The 22,553-nt window shown below is 42.3% G+C and overlaps 1 protein-coding gene across 3 annotated transcripts in view; it reads right to left on the bottom strand.

The window, feature by feature from the left end:
* MARCHF1 (membrane associated ring-CH-type finger 1) overlaps nt 1–22,553 on the bottom strand; it is a 501,421-nt gene that overhangs the window by 246,446 nt on the left and 232,422 nt on the right. Inside the window, exons 1-2 of one of the 3 annotated variants that reach the window (XM_059721910.1) lie at nt 15,930–16,229; nt 15,494–15,702 (exon numbers count right to left, since the gene is read on the bottom strand). The exons of 1 other annotated variant lie outside the window; for it this stretch is intronic. In XM_059721910.1, coding sequence (XP_059577893.1) covers nt 15,494–15,592 — 99 coding nt within the window. In that variant the 5' untranslated portion in view covers nt 15,593–15,702; nt 15,930–16,229. Of the gene's footprint in view, nt 1–15,493; nt 15,703–15,929; nt 16,230–22,553 lie in introns of those variants that run through there. One more of the 3 variants, XM_059721909.1, reaches the window with a different exon arrangement.

The raw sequence follows: 22,553 nt of genomic DNA, 5'->3' as shown, positions 1-22,553 counted from the left end.
TGCAATGTCCAACTTGGTTGATATATCCTATAAGGTTCTCTTGTCTACGTATAGCTTGGGACCCAGAAACATGGTTCACAATCAGGATTTCTCTTATAGCTCTATATTAGTGGCTCTAGATAGTTTTTTGACCAGTCTATTATGATTCAAATAGATAATTTTCTTTCTGCTGTTTAGACAGCTGTTCACTGTTTTGTACTCACATCACCCTAGGACATTAATATGTCCATATTACTGTCAAAAATGAAATGACACCATCAACTTTAATACTGAAGTTATATCAGAAAAAGCTGTCCACTCTTGCTACATGAAAAATCTAATATGAAAAACATTTTCTATTTGCCTCCAAATTTGTTTACTTTGTGCCCTTGCTATATAGTTTAAAAGTTTCTTCCTTATAGTTTTCTTTTTTAAGATACCTTTCAGGTGGTAAAGGAAAAAGAAAAACATTTTTAAAACATGTTACTGCAGGTATAAAGCACAAGAAGTGGGAGAAGGAATGAGTAGTGGGAAGTGCTGTTTCTTTTTTTTCTTTTCTTTTTTGTTTGGTTTTGTTGGGTTTTTTTGAAGACCACACTTCAGCATAATACTCTTCTTCCAAATGTTCCTGTAATGTAACCTACTATAGGATATTTGTCTCTTGCGGCTTCCATTATGTAGGCCATCTTTCATATCTTTCAGTGAAAGACATTTTTTTTCTTTTAAAATTTCTTTTTTAGTATTACAATATTTGTTATGGATGTGAAACTTAATAGCCTAATACATCATTATTAGGTATTCTTATTAAGCCATTTAGATCAAGACAAATGCCTCCATGCCCCCCACCTTTTTAGTTTACACTATATGACTATATTTCTCCAAATAATAAAAATCAGTAAAGATTTTAATAGCATCTTATCTGAACTGGGAAATTCAGTCAGGAACTTGGAATGCACATGCGTCCATGTGTGGAATGTTTTACTTATCTTTCACCCTTCAGAAGAATAAGCCAAAAGACTTAAAAGCAAGTGTTGATTTCAAAGCTTTTATGCTTCACTCCACTGATATTGACAGTGACATAGGAGCCAATTAAGAGAGATCATAGAGTATGTTTAAAAATCGTGGCCACAACTTTTAGCTCAGTAAACCAAGAATTTAAATACTATGTCACTGGTATTCTTGTCAAACATTAGCGCAGTTCATTTCCAGCACTAGCCAAAAGGAGAGAAAACCAGATATGTAAAGGGAGGCAAATCTTCATTCTCACATACAAAGGGATAGGGTCCAAGTTGCCAGAAGGGAAGCAAGGAAGGCTGCTAGTATCTTTAGAAGATCAGACTTTCACTAAACCAGAGCCAATAGTTTACAATTACAAGGATTTAAGGGTTTGAAAATTGGTTCTGCCAACACATAACAAGCCACACTAGGCATTTGTCAGAGCAACAGCAATTAAAGCATACTACCACAGCTGTCTCAAAGGCAGTCTCTCTAGGGAATACATAAAGGGCAAAAGAGTCCACAAAGCACCATGCAAATCTCACTGTAAAAAATAGTCCTGCCTGACCTCAAACAGTAATACGAGGATAAGAAGAAAAAAAAGAATTTCCATTCGCAACTACCAATTAATTACACAGTGGGTAGGATGGCAAAAAAGGCGCAACTACAATGATCTCCTTCAAATATTTCTTCCACTTTAAAACTCTGTAAAATGTTAAAACGTATTTCCTATACTTAAGATGAGAAATTCCACTGGAACCAATAATAATCTAAAAAAAGGGGGTCCATTAGATTATGTATATACAGACTACTTTTCTACTCACATGTGCTCATTTTTGCAGGCATGTGCATGCTTTTGTGTAGAATCAGAATGAAATAAATTTCATAGGAGCTTATAGCTCTAAAACCAGACTAAGGACTATCATTTTAAATGAAAGCACTCACTGTTACAGTAAGAGAAGATAATGGAATTTAAAAAAAAAAAAAAGCCCACCAAAATAAGAGAAAATTGTATACAGTTCTTGATTTTCCAAGTTATTTTAAAAGTAAAGGTTTCTGTTAGTTTCTGAGAATGTATTCCTTTGTATTCTGTAGTGAAATGCAACTCTATCTTGTTTTGGACATTGTATTCACCATCAAAAGAAAGAAAATGCTGTACTGACCAAAAATCAGCCTTCATTAATTACTTTCATCCAAAAATATTGCTGCTTTCACTGAAAAAATCAGTAGTTTCTGTCTCCTCCCTTCTAGCTCCCCTGTTTTCACTGAAAAACCGTAAAAGGATTCAAAGTAAAACCACAAAAAGCTAAAATATTTAAATTAAAACAGATGTAATAAAAGATACAACAATGTTTAAATATCCACAAGATGTGTTGATCCATATCTTACAAGGAAGAGAATAGACTTGGGGTGACAGGAGCAACAGGTAAGGCTGACTGGCTGCTGTCCAGAGTCCTGAAGTTATGTACGTAGTGCACATAGTGTACATCTTTTGGGTCTTGTTGAAGATGGTGTTTAACTGTATGGTTAAAATTAGCTGGTTTTCCAAAGTTAAAACATTTGTCCTGAATCAGAGTAAGTTTGTTGGTCTTGCTAAAACAGCAGCTGAAAGAGGAAGCTGCTTCTTGGTAAACTCTTTATGCCTGAGTACAATCCCAAAGTGAAACTTAGAGTTCGGGATTTGCTGCTGACTTAATATTGTGATTAGTAGCACTCAGCAGAATCGAAATCAGTGTACACTCTCCACTAGTGTGCCCAATAAAAATGTACTTTCATATAAACAGAGTGCTGCTTATAAGCAGAAATCACTTTGGGCAGTATGCAAAACAGACTATGAGCCTACCGATATAAATAAGTATGTCCACTCAAATCAATTCTGCTCACACACTGGAGCTGTGTTTGCAGAAGAGTTCAGCTGTGATAATTATTTAAACCTTCCTCAGAAGACAACAATATACCTTTGTGAAGCTCAAGTGAATGGAAGCTTATGGTGCAATTCAAACAAACGTATATTTATTAAGGGGAAAGGAAGAAAAAATCTACCATTTTTCAGAACGTAAATTTGGAAAGACATGTTTGGAAAGGCAAAAAGTTCCCTTTTTTTGCAGTTCCAATCAACAACTAATTTATGCTGTCATTGAGAGAAAATGCATGCCACTATAGCCCAAAGGGAATATGAAACTATAATTTGCTCCTAAAACTACATCAAATCTAAAAAATATATATATGTTACTGTAATAACAGGTAAAATGAAACTAAGTTTTTAAACTCAGACCCAAATCAAACCTTCTTCAAATCAATAGACATAGAAATTCCAGAGCTATAAAAATAAAACTAAAAGTTTTCTCCACAAAGTTGGCAGGTACCCCTTAGAATTATCAGAAAGCATGCCTCAGCAGATTTTAAGAACTGGCCATTAACAAAAGGAAGAAGGCAGCAAGGGAGATACAGGATTTGAAGCTTCAAAACCTTTATGAAAAAAAGCAACTTTAAATCAATACCTTTATTCAATACATAACCCATACATAGTAACTCAAATTGGTAGAATTGTACTTTTCCCATCTCTTTTTCATAAGAAATCTGACAATCATAATCTGCAGCCATTAGCATCTATGCAGTCTTATCAGGCAAAGTAGCTAGTAAGGAACTGTGTAGCCCTACAATAAGCTAACAAAAGTGTGACAAACAACCTGTTATTTCTTTCCAGCTAACAGATAAACTATTTTCCATTCAAAGGAACATTAAGCAGCAACGAGGAAGCAAGTCAGAACAAAAAAGAAAAAATATTTTAAAACATTTTCATAACTGTAGCAGGTTCATGGCCACTGTGGTGGCCATGATGCCCCCTGGTGGCCATGTATTCCCTGCCTGGCTCAGGTTCTAATGTAGCCTTCCCTTGTTAAGTTTCCTGCTATGCCTTGTTCTTACTAGTAGTGTAAGGGAGGCTTCCTGTGGGCTGTTAGAGAGAGCCTGAGTCATATAAACTGCTACCAGGACTCACCTCTGGACCCCCTTTGCCTCAACCTAGTCCTCAAACCTCATAGGCTCTTCTCAGCTTCCCTATGCCCCTGCAGAGCACCTGTAGCTTTAAGCAAATATAGCATGGCTCCACTCCTCCCCTACACCACACCCCAAGCATTGTGGGTGTTATCATTATGCTGTTCACTTCACACACTTGGTCCCCTTGGGTCTTTGCAGTCCCACGTTCAGTCCTAGCCCTGTTGCTGGGCCCATGGACCCTCTGGTCTGACTGCCAATCAATCCCTAGTTCCTGAACCTCCAGGTCCCACATTCAGGTACTGTCCCTGCCCTTGGCCCTTTTTGGATTTCACTCTCTCCCAACCATGCTTGTGTCTCTGGACTCTCTGATCACACTCCCACTCCTTTCTGGGTCTGGGGCTCATGGTTACCCGAGTCCCTAAGCCATTGTAGCCCCTGCTGGGCCCCAATCTCAGCTTCAGAGCCTCTGATTTCCCTATTGGGCTCACTCTCAATCCCTGCTGGGCTTCTGGCCCTGTACATAAGCCTTGCTTGTCCTTGCAGGGCTCCATGTAAACTGCTAATATAACTTAATAGTGAGCACCTGCTCTCTGAGAGTCACTCAAACCTTCTCTAGGCTTAACATAAACCAGGGCCACCTGCTCACATACCCAAGCCCTGCTCTGTCCCAGGTACCTTTCTTTGCTCCCTGCATTGCAGAGTGGTTTTTCTTTCAGCATCCAGGAGTCTTGCTGCTAGGAGCTTCTCACTTTGTGGCTCCCAGGGCTGGACTATCTGGCCAGCTAAAGCCCAAAACCTGGCCTATTGCTGGTCAGACCAGTCCTTAATTACCACCTTCCCTTCCACTCCCCGCCCCTTTTGCCACTTGCAAATGACCTGTCAGGCTGCTTGCTCCCTTAAAGGAGTAGGCACATCCCAGTGCCCTACTACAATAACATTCTCTGACCTCTAGAATCACATTACTGACCAAAGCAATACTATCCCCAAGACTACTAGACATCCTGCAATTAGTCAGAAGGCTTAAATGAGAAGGAATTACCTTAGAATGCCTTAAATCTAAGTATTTCACAAGCTGGCTTACAAACTGAAAATGGAACACTTCAACCACTCACTAGATGTAACTGCAGTGAGGAAATCAGTCAGGAAGCAGAGAATATCTCTGTCATTTCAAGTATGGGTGGAATTTTATTTATGGATGTAAATGTGATGTTATTATCCAAGCTGTACTGGCCAAGAAAACAGGGTTAACACCCTAACAATTCTGAGTTATGCCATGGGACATTGAACACTAGATGTAATCAGAGGTCTGGATCTATACCTTATCCAAAAAAATGTACTTCCCATAGTATAGCATGCCCTATTAAAAGCTTGTGCATCCACTTAATACAGACTACGGTAGAAGGGAGCTGCCATACTGTTTTCTATATCCCTAGCTAGTATGTAAAATTTTATTTTTTTACTTTTTGTCAGATTAATTCAGACATCTCAAAACACCATGATCATGCCACTGAGTCTGCAAAGAAAATAAAAACCCCACCCAGTAACTATATCTGTGAGAGTTAGCAGGAAATCAATGTAGGCAGGTGTATACAAGGGTATCCATTAATTACCCAGAAGCATAACTGGAAACAGAATTAAAGACCTGCATCAAGAAAAACATAAACATCTGCTGTTTGAACTGAAGAACAATTTCATTGTCAATAATATTAGGGCTTCTCCTCCTCTTGTTCATATATTGGAACAATAAGGGGCAACCTTTTTGGCAAGCATGCCACAAGTTAGCCCTGAACCCTTCCCAAGTGGCACTCTGACCCCTTTCCCTTAACTCATCTGCTGCTCAGCTTTCTACTCCCTACCCATTTGCCATTGTGCTGCACATCCTCTCCTCAACTGCTGTGTGCCACACACAGAGACTGCCCGATCTACTGTGGCACCAAGTAGGCTGCCCTTCCGCCCTGCCCCCGCCCTTGGTGTAGTGAGTGAGTAAGCAGTGGACAGTAGCTGTGTCACCTGGCTGGACCTGCAGGTCACTGGATCTGCAGCACACTACACCCACCTCTACAACAGCACTCCCACACAGACTGCATAATAGGTAAAGAGCATGCATGTTCTAGAAAAGTGGGTTTCAACCTTTTTTATTTGTGGACCCCTAAAACATTTTGAATGAAGGTGTGGACCTCTTTGAATCATAAGTGTGGGTATTCACATACTTTCAATTGACCATAGTCATCTTTCACAGACCTCTTTCACAGACCTCTGGACATGCCGGAGGGCAGGGAACAGCTGCAAGCAGACCTGGACAGGTTGGACAAGTGGGCAGAAAACAACAGAATGCAGTTCAACAAGGAGAAATGCAAAGTGCTGCACCTAGGGAGGAAAAATGTCCGGCACACCTACAGCCTAGGGAATGACCTGCTGGGTAGCACGGAAGTGGAAAGGGACCTTGGAGTCCTAGTGGACTCCAAGATGAACATGAGTCAGCAGTGTGACGAAACCATCAGAAAAGCCAATGGCACTTTATCGTGCATCAGCAGATGCATGACGAATAGATCCAAGGAGGTGATACTTCCCCTCTATCGGGCGCTGGTCAGACCGCAGTTGGAGTACTGCATGCAATTCTGGGCGTCGCACTTCAAGAGGGATGCGGATAACCTGGAGAGAGTCCAGAGAAGGGCCACTCATATGGTTAAGGGCTTGCAGACCAAGCCCTACGAGGAGAGACTAGAGAACCTGGACCTTTTCAGCCTCCGCAAGAGAAGGTTGAGAGGTGACCTTGTGGCTGCCTATAAGTTCATCACGGGGGCACAGAAGGGAATTGGTGAGGATTTATTCACCAAGGCGCCCCCGGGGGTTACAAGAAATAATGGCCACAAGCTAGCAGAGAGCAGATTTAGATTGGACATTAGGAAGAACTTCTTCACAGTTAGAGTGGCCAAGGTCTGGAACGGGCTCCCAAGGGAGGTGGTGCTCTCCCCTACCCTGGGGGTCTTCAAGAGGAGGTTAGATAGGCATCTAGCTGGGGTCATCTAGACCCAGCACTCTTTCCTGCCTATGCAGGGGGTCGGACTCGATGATCTATTGAGGTCCCTTCTGACCATAACATCTATGAATCTATGAATCTTAGACATAGGCTGTGGACTCCAGGGGTCCACAGACCACAAGGTGAAAACCACTGTCCTAGAGTTTTTTTCTGAGGGAAGCAGTATGGACAGTCTAACCCTAACCCCATCCCAATCCCCAAATATAGTGTAGTCCAGTGTGGGCCAGACTTTTTGGCAAGAATGTCACAGATTAGACCCTAACTCTCTCCCACTGCCACTCCCTGGAGTTCCCCTTACCCAGCTGACTGCTCAGTTTTTTCTCCCTAACCAAGCTGCTTCTCTTTCTGCTTCCTGCCCTGTGCTCATTGTCTAACCTGATGCTTTGCTTTCTGTTCCCTGCTATATCTGGCACCATGCTGCCCACCCCATCCCATCCCTAATCTACCACGTGCCACACAGAAGCTGTCCATGCCATGTGGCAACCGTGCCTCAGGTTGGCACCCTCTGTGTTAGATGACATAATCATCAACAACTAGGCAAGCCAAAAGAGGAAGAATTGGATTATTTAGATATTATCCAGTATATTTTATTACTACCTACATAATAGCCTCCAGTTTTCAATAACTTGACTCAAGTATGTCAGCAATTACTCTGATGTCCCTCTTTGATAATCATCAGAAAGTTTAAATGTTTAATTATGTTAATAAGTATAGCACTAAGCATTATCATTGTAAAAATACATTAAAATGTGGTTAGTGCCAAAAGAGAAACTGATATTTAAAATAAAACATTTCCCCCCCTCTCAATATTTATCTGCATAATATTTTCCAATCCTGTGTTTGTTTTCATTTTTTAAATAGTTTGGCAGCTTTTAGGCATCAAATATAAATGAAATGGCATCCATAAATGTCAGGGAGAAGTATATCTGTGCAGATGTGCTTGACCATGTCTCTCTTTTTAGTGTGCAGGTAACGATGTTCAAGTTTATTATTGCTTCTTTTGAACATTATATCCTTTTAAAGAAATATTCCTTTTTGTTTGCTGAGATGGAACTCGTATAAAAGAAATCCAATTTTCTACAAAGAACATTCAAATACCAGTATCTTTTCACAAAACATATAAATATTTAAGCTAGTTATAAGCATTAAGGCAAATACCAGATAGTCTATTTTGGCATTGGAAATCATGATTAGAGTTCAGCCTGATTTGTCACTTGAACGGAAGAGATCTGTTCAAAAAAAACATCTTCTTTACATTAAGCTAATGTAAAACATTTCAGTAATTCAAACTCATCAGAATGTATTCTATTTTAAAATACAGAGCTAGACTATAAAGCTATAAACTAGCATAATATATTCAAACGAAAAATACGCAAAATTCTCTGGCCCAGGCTGGGCCAAATTCTGTCCAATTCTGAGGCTAGGGTATGGAGGAGCTATGATGCTTAAACAAACGGAAAGCCAATCAACATGGTGTGTAATCACAGTTGCAGAGGAGCATATTGTTTCATAGTTTGTTGTCCAACTGGTTGGGAGACAGAGTAAATTCTTCTTTCATCCCCCCTTCCCCCTGACACACACAGAGGATAAGTATTTATCCCATATCTCTGCCAGGAGAGCACACTCTACATAAAATATTGATGTATAATAGTCATAAGTATAAAGTAAATAGCTACCAATAAAGTCAGCAAGCTACCAATATTATTTTCCTCTCAAATAAAAAAAAAAAAAATGAACTATGAAAGTTCCCAAGATCTAGCAAAGTACCTGTTAGTAAATATTAGACTGTTTAATGACAGATGCTGTACCATTCTATGGATTCTTTTGCTTATTCATCACCAGACTGAATGGTGAAGCCTAAAATATTATATTTTTAAAGTCATTTCAAATGAACAGTGGCATGATTTAAACTGCAATTTAGCTTGAAGTATACAATCACAAGAATTACAGACTGATATCTTTCAGTCTCCTACAGTATATATAAATATAGTTTCTAACATTAGGGTATTCAGACCTTTTTTCAAAGAGTATTTTACAGTGTAAAAGATGTATTCTCAAAAAGAATAAAATGTGGAAACAAAAACAATTAAAATTTGGTCAACTTTACAACAATTTCAATGATTTTTCAATGTATGTGATATACCTTAATTTGTAGGGCTGTGTGAAACTTGTCACTAATTTGATTCAACAGAGATTTGGCCCAATTTGGCAGCTGAATCTCTGAATCAAAATCGAATCAGGAGACCCATTAATCTCTCCAAATCGAATCGGAACCCTCCGATTCAATTAAGAGAGATTTCATGATTTGGACATAGACACAGCTCTATATGTTTTTTCTACATACCTCAAGGTACCAGGTAGCTCGTGAATGTTGAGATGGTGGGGCGGATGGAGTGCCACACAGGAGTGTGGAGGGGAGGGGTCCCCAGCGCACTTAGTGGGGGCCCTGGAAGCGGAGCAGAAGCACTTCTGGTCGACTTCTGTGTCCTCAGTGGAGTGTGTGCAGGGTCTGCACTCCCCCCCCCCATGACTGGTGTCTCCTGGGTCTGGGGGAACACCCAGGGTTCTCCCGTGGCTGATGGCTGAGCCGGGGGGTCCACCTCCAAGCATATGCGCCCCCACCCCCTGTGCGCTCCTGTCAGATGCTTCATCCACCCCACCATCTCAGCATTCACGAGCCGTGCCTGGTACCTCAAAGTATGTAGAAAAAACATATAAAGCTGTGTTTATGGCCAAATCGCTGATTATCCAAATCAGAATCGAATCTTCAGATTCGGATTCAGCTGAACTGAAATCGAGACAGTGAGTCATCCAAATCAACTAATCGAATCACTGTCCCCTGAACTGGGCTAAATCCAAATCCAAATTGAATACGGCCCACTTTACACACTCCTATTAATTTGTATCTCCTTCTTCAGAAAAGAATGTATCTTATACAGCAGAAAATACAGTAACAGTTGAGTTACATTTTTTTTCTGAATATGAACAAAATATGTCCATCCAGTCAAAAAAACAGTTTGGCAATCACTGCTATTTTTTCAGTAGGCTTATGCTATTCATCTTTAGCCTTTTAAAAAAAACCACACAACTGATAATCCAGAGAAGGGGACACTTAGATTTTTTCATTTTTTTCTTTCCCCATAGTAGCAACAGTAGCTTACCAGCTCTACAAATTCTAGGTAGGTATTACTTACTGACTCAAAATAGACATTGCTGAATGAAGCAGATCATGTATGCAAGGATGCATCATGGCACAGATGATTTGCTTCACTGGGAGAAACATGTTGCCCCTTGTCCTGCCTGTTGATAGTTTGGGACAAGAGGCCATGTGTTTTCATGGCTTGAGGGGCCCCACTTTCCATGTTTACTCAGATGTATCTAGGTTTTCTGGTGACCCATCTGGGTAAGGGAGGAAAGTATGGGTTTTCCTGCTTATCCAGGCTTGTCCCTGGAGAAGGTCTGGGTGGGTGCAGAAAGTTGGAGTTTCCTTGCTTACCCATACACTGGGATTTCTGAGGATCCACTTTACCCAGATTCACCTCCAAATAAGTGAGGTAACCCCAACATTCCCTGTTTACCTAGACCGGTCCCCAGACATTCCAGTAGGCCTGAGTAAACAAGTCCCAGCATGAAAGCATGGGGCACCAGGGATTCCCTGGGTACCGTGCCTCCATGCTGGGATGCTCACAGGCTTTCCCTACATATTGAGACATGCCCCTGGAAATCCAAGGTGGGTCTCCATTGGTGGGAAACCCCAGCTTTCCCATTTATAGAGAGAGAGCCCAACTTTTCCTAGGGTGCCTGACTGTAAGTGGGGAAAAATGGACAGGTGCTCCAGGGACTTGAGGGGCCCTCAAGCATTCAGGACACCTGCCCAGAGGGGCTACAGAGTGCGGACTGCCCACATTCTCTCATCACAGAGCTAATAGACATCTGCCAACCCAGAAACTGCAGAATGTATTACTACTTTTGCCATGCTACTGTTTTGCCTCTGATTGGCAGCACAAATGTTACATCAAGTAATGTCTGTTTCTACTCATTGGGCAGGTCTACACATGTGATTAATGACCCAGGGGGTCAGCCTGCCAGCCCAGAGCTGCTCAGACTGGGCTCTACATGCTGTGGACCAGCTCGCTGAGGCACAATGGTGCTTTAGTGGGGGGAGGAAGGGGTTGTTTGTTGGCTAACCCCGCATTGAAGCACCCTGTACCCCAGTCAGTCAGGGCAGTGTCTACACATGTTGCTGTGCACAAAAAACCTCTGCAGCAGGGTAGTAACTTGTATTCACTTGTATGCAGAGTTTATTAGTTTTGCGCACCCTAATAGGGGTGCACATGCAGACGCTGTGACATTTACTGTGCAGTTAATTAATCAACTGCACAGTAAACATCTCATGTAGATGTGCCCACTGTGTCTGATAAGCTTACATGATTACTTTAGCTGTGTTACTCTACCATTCTTTTTTTCCCCCTCCTACAAGATCCATTCATTCCAATGAAAAGGACAGCAGATAGAGACCCTTTTAGGATCCCACCAATGTCGGTTATCCATTAGTGTAATAAGGTAATGCAGGCATTATTGCACAATCTTTTATTTCTACAGATTATTTAATATACACAAATGGCACTTCAGCATTTGACCTCAGAGGAAGGATGTTCAAAACTATTATTCAGCAAGATTACACAAAGATATCAGATCTGATTTGCTGACCTCAGATTCACTGATTTTTAAACATTTTGTCAATTTTAGGGTGCTCCAAGCAGTGGAGATCTACTTTAGAGTCTTGTTTACTCATAGGTTCTATTGATTTTAACAGTTCAGTGTAGGCAATCAAAACTCTGCAATAAGAAAACTATTGAAAATATAGGCTGGGGGAGGTATGGTGGTTTCCTAATTTTGTGGGGGTTTTCCTTAATTTGTAGATGAAATGCTATACCTACAAATTTGCCATAACTGTAAGAGTTTGTGTTAGTTGCTGTTGTTTCTTCCTTTATATATATATAGATATATATATACACACAGAAAATTACACTTGCTCAACTAAGATCTTTGTACTTGACGCTGTCCTGAATTTCTCACTGCAAATCTGCTTCCCATAATACTATTTTTTTTTCATGCCCTGTATACCATAGGTAGTGGTCTTGGCCATGAACTTGGGTACCAGCACCCAGAAGCCTCTGGATCAGGATAGGATAACACAAGTGAACTTCTGCCTGAACTGAATAATGTACACTGAGAACAGACCTGGTTCTACATTGTTAAATCTGTTGCAGAACCTACTGTTGACCACAGCTTATAATATGATGAGACAAGTCAGACAAAAAACACTTAACATGTGATAAAAAGTTTGCAGGGACAAACTGAATCCACACTTCAGCAATACCTACAAAGGACCTGCATATTGCAATCAAGGAGGCCATTTTGTAATATAACCTTATATAGGGAAATGTCTTGCCCACGTTTCTAAAGCATCCATATTTTTATGGACTCTAAGCAGCCATGCATTTTACAGTAGCTTTGAACAGGAAAAAATGCCAGTATCTATCAATCATCCATTTTAAAAGTGCAGAGTCCTCACTGATTTCATGAGATATTGAAAACAAAAAACAAAGCCAGCAGCAGAGTAACAAAGCAATAGGATTTTTCACTCTCCCTACTAGTTTCTTCTATTAACCAGTAAATAATGGCTCTTCATCCAGCAATGCAAAGGTAGTACAGAACGCTCCTGTGCTTACTACAGCCAGGTATGCAAATAGACAGGGACTGAAAGTTTCCTTCATAATCTTTAACGCCAATAGTTTGGGAACTCATGAGAGAGTTTCCTAGCAACCACCTGTTAAATGACACACTTTCCCCCTAGCATGCTATTTATAGATTATGGAGCAATTTCAAACCTTATTCAGTTAGGAAATGAAGGAAAATATCCTGACCTACTGCTTTAGATTCCTCTTCTACTGACCTAGGAAGTCTTCCTAATTTTTGGAAGAAAGCAGTTCTCAGAAGTTATTTCCCCCTCTCTCTCATCTCACCAGCCCCCCTCCCTACCAAAAAAAAAAGGGGGGGGGGGAGCAGAAAAAAATCCTGCTGCTGGCAAAAAACAAGGATAAACTGTTCAGAGACAGAGAAGTATCCCGTAAACCTAGTAGGCAATTATGGTAACTAGCTCTATCAATTAGAGACAGAAATAAGATATAAGTTGAAAAAAAATGAGATATCCTGGATAAAAGAGGAAAAGAACCAAGAGACAACTGTGAGCATAAAGGATTGGTTGGGTTCACAGACATGAACCTACTATAGCACAATGCCAATAAACCTGGTCTAATATGCAAAAATGATCTATTATACATTTCAGATATGTTCAAAGTTTTATGTGAACAGTTCACATTGCTTCATTCAGGACTCTCTGCCTTGTAAAGGCAAGTCCCTGCCACTTAATTTACAGAAGAGCCTTCAGCATCCATTTGCAGTATTAAGGGGCTCTTCCCTGTGTAAACTGCAGCCATGGGAAGGAAATTTGAAAACATCCTTGAACAGATCAGACATTGTTCCACTAAGGGCAGTTTTGCATGCACATTTTAACCAGTACACTGAAACAACCCCTTCTCCTTATTAAGAGAAAAACTGAAGTGAACTTTTATTAACCTAATTTATTCTCCAGACTAATTTGCCCCACAACTACGTGCCTCACTGAAAAAACAGCAAAAACAGCTTCTATTAAAAAGGTACCAAAGTCTTTCCAAAATGATTTGGCACAACACAAGGACAATACAAAAAAAATCCCCAAAAACCAAAAACCCAAATTTACCAAAAACAGAAACAAACACACACACACACAAACTTCAAGTAAAGAAACTGAGGCATGTCCCACCCTCCCCTCCCAAAGGGCAGCACAGTGTTTTACTAATTCTAATTAACTTTCTGTGGGAGTCAAATGTACCACTTTGTCAAAAGGTAATTTAAATCAAAATTACAGAAAGCAATGTGTAAACCAGGTAGTATCTTACATTTCAACTGTTCATGCTTGAAGTCTTAATTTGAACATTTTTTTCTTGAACCTTTCCCACACTCAATAAAGCAATTAAAGACTTTAATTGCATAAAACCCAAAGCATGATCTAGTCGGGTCAAAATTGCTAACAGAGTGCATTTGAAAAAAAACAAAAACTATTTCTCTCTTAGGAAAGGATGCTGCCCACGGATGTTCTCAGATGAAAAAACAAAAATGACTGCCGCATTTGTCAGAAGTCAAATGCCAGATTTAAAGACGGTCTCAACCAAAATCACTCAATAAATCTACTAATATTTCCACCACTCTGCAAGAACCTTAGAAACATCAATCATCTGTTGATTTCTTGAAAACTAGGTCATTTAACTATGAAAGAGAAAGGGGCTGTAAACACCACTTCTCTTTAAAAGAGATGCAGTATATTTTATCACTTTATGAAACAGATAAGCCTTACAACATTCTCATTTTTTCCCCAGAATACAAATATATATTTGTTAAAAGGGTAATTGGGTATATATACCAGACTAAAATTGCTGAAGGGATGAAGGTGGCTGTATCTATAAGAGTATTTTTATACCATTTCAAACTGTTTCTGAGGTGTCCATCTAACCTATACTGATAGGACTGTTATATTAGACTTTGCCTCACCCCCCACAAAACGCTCTTAAAAACTTACAGAAAATGTTGTAGATTTTTATATTTTGTGTGCACCTCTTAGTATACAAGCAGCCTAGAATTAGTTCTTAAATAATTAAATAATGCCATATTGATGAAATAACATCTGTTGCTTTTTAATGATTTTTTTTCATGAAAGACAGGGAACAATGGATGAACAACAAAACAAAGTGATGCATTTTAAATGAAAACGCAGACCACTCTGCAGGCGATAGAGCTTTTGCCTTCACTTACAAAAGCATGCATTTTAGCAAGGTAGACTTTAACAGGATTATTTTTTTTCCTTAAAAGACGGAATCTTTCTATTCCTTTTTGTCCAAAGCTATGAACAAGAAGTTAAAATATGTCCTTGGCACCTTAAAGTGCGCAAAGAACAATATCCACTGTCTGCAAGTGTTACTTGGCTATATATGTAAAAAAAACCCCAACCCTTAAATGAAAGATGAAATCCTGACCCTACTGAAATAAATGGGAGTTTCACCCATGCAATAGAGACAGATTTTGCCACAAGTATGTTTAAGAAAGAAAGAAAGAAAGAAAGAAAGAAAGAAAGAAAGAAAGAAAGAAAGAAAGAAAGAATAATAACCCCACTGGTGCTGCAATGTCTTCTTTAAATGATAATGCCTATGCATTCATATTTTTCCATAATTCCAAAATACAGGTTAGGATGGTATTATTGGCTATCATAAGAGATGCTGTTTCAGTGTGCTAAAACATGCGGTGACCATGCGTACTGCTGGTCTACACAGTACATCCTGTTGAGCTGTTCTATTGTATCAAATCAAACCTTCTTCTTACCTCGACTTCCTTGCTCTTCTCTTTGTTTCTGCCCATTGAACTTCTCCCATTGCTGGCAGTCTCCCGCGCTGGGACTACAGAAATCTGTTGGAGGGGCATTTTTACAGTGCTGCAGGTTGCCAATACCTGATTGGATGCCTTATATCTTCACTCCCCCTGAGTAGCCCACCTGTATAATTGTTCATATCCTTGCTTTGCCAAGCTCAGTTCTAAATAAAAAGGGGAAAATATTATCTGAGACACTGAGCAGCACATGCCAGGGTCTTCCATCAGAAAAGTAAAACAAAAACCACATCAAAGAAAAAAGCACGACATAATCCGAAGAGTTTTGCATTCTTATAGAGACGAGGCATAACTACTCTGCTTTGTCACTGGAGCACCCCCTTTCCTTCCCCCCCCAGGAGCATTGTGGGAGACAATTCAATTTCTATGTTACCTAATAAATGTCATGGAAACCAAGGAAACCTGGGTCTCACAGGCCCTCATTAGCAACTGCTTCCCTTTAATAGCACAGGCTCCCACATTTGCAGCGGCTGCCACTTCTGCTTTTGTTTCCCCGGCTGATTCCACAAGAGGCCACTAAGCACCCAGAGACACTGCATCGTGCTGACTAGGTAAATAAGCATAAGGCTGAAAGGCTTAGTGTCCTATTTTGGAGCCAAAATCTCCTCCTTTAAAAGCATGGATTGCTTGCTGTGTCCTTCATGCATCTACAATAATCTGCTTAGGTCAAAGGATCTGCCTTGAAGTGAGGAGTAGCGGTGAGCGAATGAGGTATAAAAAGGAAGACAAGATGGGGAGCAATTGCAAATGTGCCTTTCTGTGGCTGATAGTAAAAAGTTAACCCCTTCCTGTACTTCTCTTTTTCTAAGCACCAGAAGCAAGCCCAGCAGGATAAGACAAAGGCACAAGGCACAGCACACATGGTAGTTTAGAGTGAACACATCCATTCTGGAATACCATTTGCTGAACCCATCCAACAGTTTCTCCTTCTGTCAGGTGCATGATACAAGACCCAGGGAACTATTCTTCTCCCCTCCTCAAACTACAAAACAGTAGAAGAATTCCCCAGGTGCCAAAAAAAGGGGGGTATGGAAAAGAAAAATATTCTTAAACATTTCTAATTATGTTTTTTTGAATATACTTATTTTTAAATAAAAAGAATCAATTTTACTTCTGAATGTATAAGGAAGGGAAACAGACTAAATCAGATCAAATCTGAGCCTAAGCAGTGCTTAGAAAATACAGTAATAGCTACATGGAAAAAAAATCTAATCTAAAGAAGCACCAATATGCTAACCGTATATTAAATAACACGTAAGCAGGCTGCACCCCAAGTCTTTAAACATAACCTCTTGCTTGATTCCTTTTACCTGATATATATGCATTATTTCACTCTTTATATTTTTGTAAATAGACATTCTAAACACTCTTGATAGGCTTCTTCTTTCTTTCTTATGAGCCACTTTATTGAATTAATATAAACATGCAAGAGAATGAAGAGAAATAAAAGTTTGGACCTAGTTCACTGCTACATTACTTCGAATTTACACCAATGATTTCAATTGAGCAACACTATAGTATAACTGGACTAAATGTGTAGACAAAGCAGGCTCATTAGAAAGCATGTATAGCCACTACAGACTCTCTGTGGATGCTGCACAAATGATATACATGTTGTATAGTGTAACTGGGAGAGAGATTTTCACTAAGTACAAAAGAAAGACTATATGCAGTCATGTATTTTCTTTAATTTTTGTTTCTTTATGGTACTTTCCATTTTTATTTACACCTAATTTCACCTATTTGACATTTTAAAATCAGTTTCAAAAACTAAAACCAACCATATGCAACATCAAAGGAGGATTTTTAAGAACTTTGAACATGCTGGGGTTTTATGCCAGGATTTATGGAATACATAACTAGAATTGGTTTATGACAACACTTCTAATCCATAAATGGACTGCACATTTTAATAGCATTCCAAAACAGGTTAAAAACCATGCCATATTTTTTAGGTTATTTTTTTTCTGATTAAATTGCACCTTGATGTAAGGGTAACAAAATCTTTATTAGCCTATCTAAACTTTTAAATCTCTAGACAAACTATATTCCCAATCTGAATAGCTATTCAATTAGGAAGCCCTGAATCAGACTCCTCTTGTTTCAGTAGTCATTTATTCTTAAAGCATTGGCAGAAACACATGGTTTGTGCGAGTGAACTGAAACAACAATGTGCTGAAGACTGGTACCTATATCTAATTTTATACAGAAAAAAAAGTTGACTGCTTGTTGTACCATGCCACTAAATCCTCTTTTTACAGAATATATTGAGATTCTAGTCAAGAGTTTTCTAGGTTAACCAGTAATGTATTTAATCCCAGCTATGTCTCTTTTAGTTAACCATAATAAAGAGTTCAAAGGGTGTGACAAATAGCTCTGTGTAAGCTTAACTAATTTTTTCCACTTTGAGAAAACCTATTTAGGTTATAACTCAGGCCAGATACAGATGTTTTGTTTCTGCCAAGAGAATTGCTGTTCTTGCAGTAGAAACTAAAAGTGTAGATGTTCAGGCTTTTTCTCTCAGAGCAAAAATGGCTGCTTCAGAAGAAAAATATCCAGGCAACAACAATTAAATGGCTTTGGGTCAGAGTGCAAGGAGCAGGGATATTCTCCTACCGCAGAGAACCAGGAGGATTCTTCATGGGAAAATGCACCTCCTCTGCCAATCAACTAATTAGTGGGATGAAAGGGGGACATTCCTCTGGGTCTGGGACCCTCCTTGGCTATCTGTGGCATCTGCTGCTTTTCTGCAGCTGCTAACTGCCACTCACTTCCCAGACACAGGAGGGGGCAGGCTGTCAATAAGGGGGTATACCTCAGAGCAGGGGTGGCCCAGAGTAGACCTCTAGTGTCCTCTGGCTGGAAAGCTGGCCTGTGAAGCTCTGCAGCCATAAGATGAACTATACAGACTTTCTTCCATCCCCTAGGCTATTTTTCTATTGAAAGAAGTTTCTTCCAGTAGAGATGAACATCTGTAAACAGCTGGAGGCAGCTGATTCTATAGATGGATTAGTTATCTCACTGCAATTCCTCCTCACTTGAAAAGTACAGGTTTTAGGATAGGGTGCTTTATCATTTTGATAGTTGTTTCATTAATAAAAGGATGTCTATTTACAATTCTTTGTCTTTTAAACCAAGTTACATTTCATAGTTGTTCTGTATCATAATCACTTAAGAAAATATAGTATTTGTATTTTTTTAATTATATATAATGCTTTTCATGAAGAATTCTCAGAACAATTTCCAAACATTAAGGCTTCTCATGCCACAGTAAAGAAGGTAAGTGGTAGTATTATCCATCTTTGTGTATATAGGAAAAGTGAGGAAACTAAGTGACATGTCCATGGTCATATAGTAAGTTGGTGGCATAGTGGAATTTAGAACTCATGTATACAAAATCCAAGTGCTTTCCTGCAATGTTGCTTTTTTTTACTATGCCCTGCATTTATTCAGCTTTTGAAAATGCTTTATTTTAGCAAATTAAAGTTATTACTAAAAACACTTTACAGCCTCTGAGCAACAGTAACCTACCTAAACACTTCCTGGAAAGAAAATAATAAAACTGATTTGTATTTATGATGAATTTTAACCAGAAATGTCCCAAAGTATTTAATAAGATTTAGAAAAAAATAGTTAGGAGTCAGACTTCATGATTCCCTGGGCACACCTACATGTGCAATTAATGCAAAGCAGTAAACTCCAGTTCTTATTGTACTGGAGATAAGAACTGGAGTTTATTGCTCCCAGGCATGCTGTTTGAATATGCACCCAGGACTACAGCATGTTGAGCTGACTCAGAGAAGCCCTGGCTGGCAGAGGCCCTGGGGGGTCAGCCTGCCATCCTGGGGCTTCTCCTGCCCACTCAATGTGCTATGGAGTGGCTGGCTATGGTACAAGGATGCTCCAGTGCAGGGCTTGCCAGCAGGCAGCCCCCACAATGAAGCATGCACATGTCCAAACTAGCTGCATCATTGTCTACATGTGCAGTTCTGCGGAGTAAAAAAGTACTACAGTACTATCTCGGGAACCAGTGGCGGGAAGGAAAGTCAGCACATGTGTGTCCCGCACGCACGTGTGCCCCTTTTAGCAACTGACTGACTGGAGGCGGCGGCGGCGGCGGCAGCAGCAGCTGATCCCCCGAAGGTAAGTGGGGCGGAGGGACCCGGCACAGCTGAGCCGGATCCGGAGGGGAAGCCCCCCGGGTCCCATATAGCTGAGCCGGTAGGAAGCCGCGCTCCCGAGCCGCGCGGCGCGAACAGAGCGCGCAAACAGGGAGGGCTAGGGAAGGGACTGTCCCCCCAGGCCAGGGGGCACCCCCGGGGTTAACCCTTGGGGGAGCAGGCTCCCGCGGCAGCGGATCCCCCCAGCAGGGGAGCATAGGGGCGGAACTGCCGGCAGGCACTTCTGGGTAGACCGGGGCGCCTGATTGGCCGTTGAAGCAGGGCGGGTAATTCAAACCGCGGGCTTTAAAGCCGCAGGGTGACGTAGTTCCCAGCACTTGGGAACCAGCGGCAGTAAGGAGAGGAGTCAGCGCACGTGTGTCCCGCACGCACGTGTGCCCCTTTTAGCAACTGACTGACCGGCGGCGGCGGCGGCAGCAGCAGCAGCAGCAGAGGAAGTGGCAGTGGGGGCAGCAGCAGCTGATCCCCCAAAGGTAAGTGGGGCGGAGGGACCCGGCACAGCTGAGCCGGATCCGGAGGGGAAGCCCCCCGGGTCCCATATAGCTGAGCCGGTAGGGAGCCGCACTCCCGAGCCGCGCGGCGCGAACAGAGCACGCAAACAGGGAGGGCTCTGTAAGAGCACGCCGGCGTTTGCACAGGCGTTCGCGCCAGAGGGCAGGCCAGCAGGGCCAGGAGTGGAACTCCTGTAGGGGTAGGGCGTAGACACCGTGCAGGTCTACAAACAGCAGCTCAGAATGGTGTCTACGAGGAGTGCTGCTAGGGCCCCTGCCCAGGGGGACAAGGCTACCCAGGGCAGGTCTGAGGCCTCCACCCAGACCAAGCCCATGGGGGAGCTGATGTCCCCCTACCTCCTGGCCTGTGGGAGATCCCCAGCAGGGCTGGGGGGGGCAGAGATTGGGGGCCCCCACACCTGTCTGGCAGGTGCCCGTCTTAGGGCTCTGGAAGCGCAGGTGAGGGAGCTCCGGGAGGAGGTTAGCAGGCTGAGGGGGATCAGGGAGGCGGAGGATGAAATTGACAGTTATTTCCTTTCCCTGCAGGCCCAGGCACCCAAGGAAGAAGCAGCCCGGGGAGTGCCCTCCACAGCAGAGTGGCAGACGGTCACAGCCAGGACCGGAGCAGTTCACAGCGAACCGGTACCAGCTTCTCCAGTCCGACTGGTGAACAGGTACGAGGCCCTGGCAACCCTGCAGGAGATGGAAGGGGAGGAGGAAACCCTTGGGCAAGAAGAAACACCACGTTCTTCACACTCCGAACAGATCAAGAGATCCACGAGGACCCAGAGGAGGAGGCAACGAGTGCTCGTCATAGGCGACTCCATCCTGAGAGGTACGGAAGGGCCCATCTGTCGCCAGGACCCCTCGGCACGAGAGGTATGCTGCCTCCCTGGAGCAAAGATTCGGGATGTGATGGAGGTAATCCAGGCCAGGATCAAGCCCACCGATTACTACCCCACGGTCCTAGTCCATGTGGGTACTAATGATGCGGCCAGGAGAACCCCCGATCACCTGATGACGGACTACAGTGCTCTGGGTGGCGTGCTGAAGGAGTTTGGTGCACAGGTGGTTTTCTCTTCCATCCTACCAGTGACCGGACGAGGAAGACGGCAGGAGAACTGCATCAGAGAGACCAACTGGCGGCTTCGGCAGTGGTGTCTCAAGGCAGGCTTCGGATTCCTGGACAATGACCCGCACATCACAACGAGGGACATGCTCAGCTGGGATGGGCTTCACCTGTCCCCCAAAGGTAAGCGTGTGTTTTCTACTAGGTTGGCGGATCTCCTCCGGCGGGCTTTAAACTAGGCTCATCGTGGGGAGGGGAGTACGAGGGCAGGGGAAGCTGTGGACTTACAAACCATGTGGCACCCACAAGGACAGCCCAGCCTGAAGAAGGAGAACATTGGAAACCTGAAAGCCATGGGGAGACCAGCACTACAGAACAGGTAAGAAACAAGAAGGTAAGAAACAATGGGCCCCATGGGACTCGGAGCTGGGGGGCAGCAAAGGCACCAGTCGCAGGGCTCAAGTGCCTATATACTAATGCTAGGAGCATGGGGAACAAGCAGCATGAATCAGCGCTCCTGCTTGCACTAAACACCTATGACTTAGTGGGGCTAACAGAGACCTGGTGGGATTCATCCCATGACTGGGCGGTACATATTGAGGGCTATAGACTGTATAGAAAGGACAGGTCGGGGAAGAAAGGGGGGGGGGTTGCACTTTATGTCAGTGAGCAATACACATCAACCCTCATCAAGAGAGAATCCAAGGTTGAGGAAGTAGAAGGATTGTGGGTTAGGCTACATGGGGGGCAAGGAGAAAGGGATTTGGTGGTAGGGGTCTGCTACAGACCCCCATACCAAGGGGAAGAAATAGATGCGGGGCTCCTGAGGCAGCTCTCAGAGACCATAAAAGCTAAAGAGGCGGTAGTCATGGGGGACCTAAACTACCCAGACATCTGCTGGGAGACGCAGACAGCAAGGTCCCATCGCTCACGCAGGTTTCTAACCTGTGTACAGGACCTCCACCTGACACAGGAGGTGCATGGTCCCACTAGGGGGAATGCCATACTGGATCTGGTATTGGCAACAGGGGATGACATGATAGGGGACCTCCAGATCGGTAGCCATTTGGGAGACAGTGATCACCTAATAATAGAATTCAACATAAGACGTCGAGTGGGTAAGGTAACTAGTAGGGTGAAAGTGCTAGACTTTAGGAAAGCTGATCTCAATGCACTCAGGCGATTAGTCAAAGAAGCACTGCAGAGTAGGAGTTTTGAAGGGATGGGAGCCCAAGAAGGGTGGCTGTGCCTAAAGG

Source organism: Alligator mississippiensis, chromosome 2, assembly GCF_030867095.1.
Source record: "Alligator mississippiensis isolate rAllMis1 chromosome 2, rAllMis1, whole genome shotgun sequence".
NCBI classification, from domain to species: Eukaryota; Metazoa; Chordata; order Crocodylia; family Alligatoridae; genus Alligator; species Alligator mississippiensis.
Note: the sequence above shows the minus strand (reverse complement) of the source record. Positions and strands in the feature narration are given on the sequence as shown.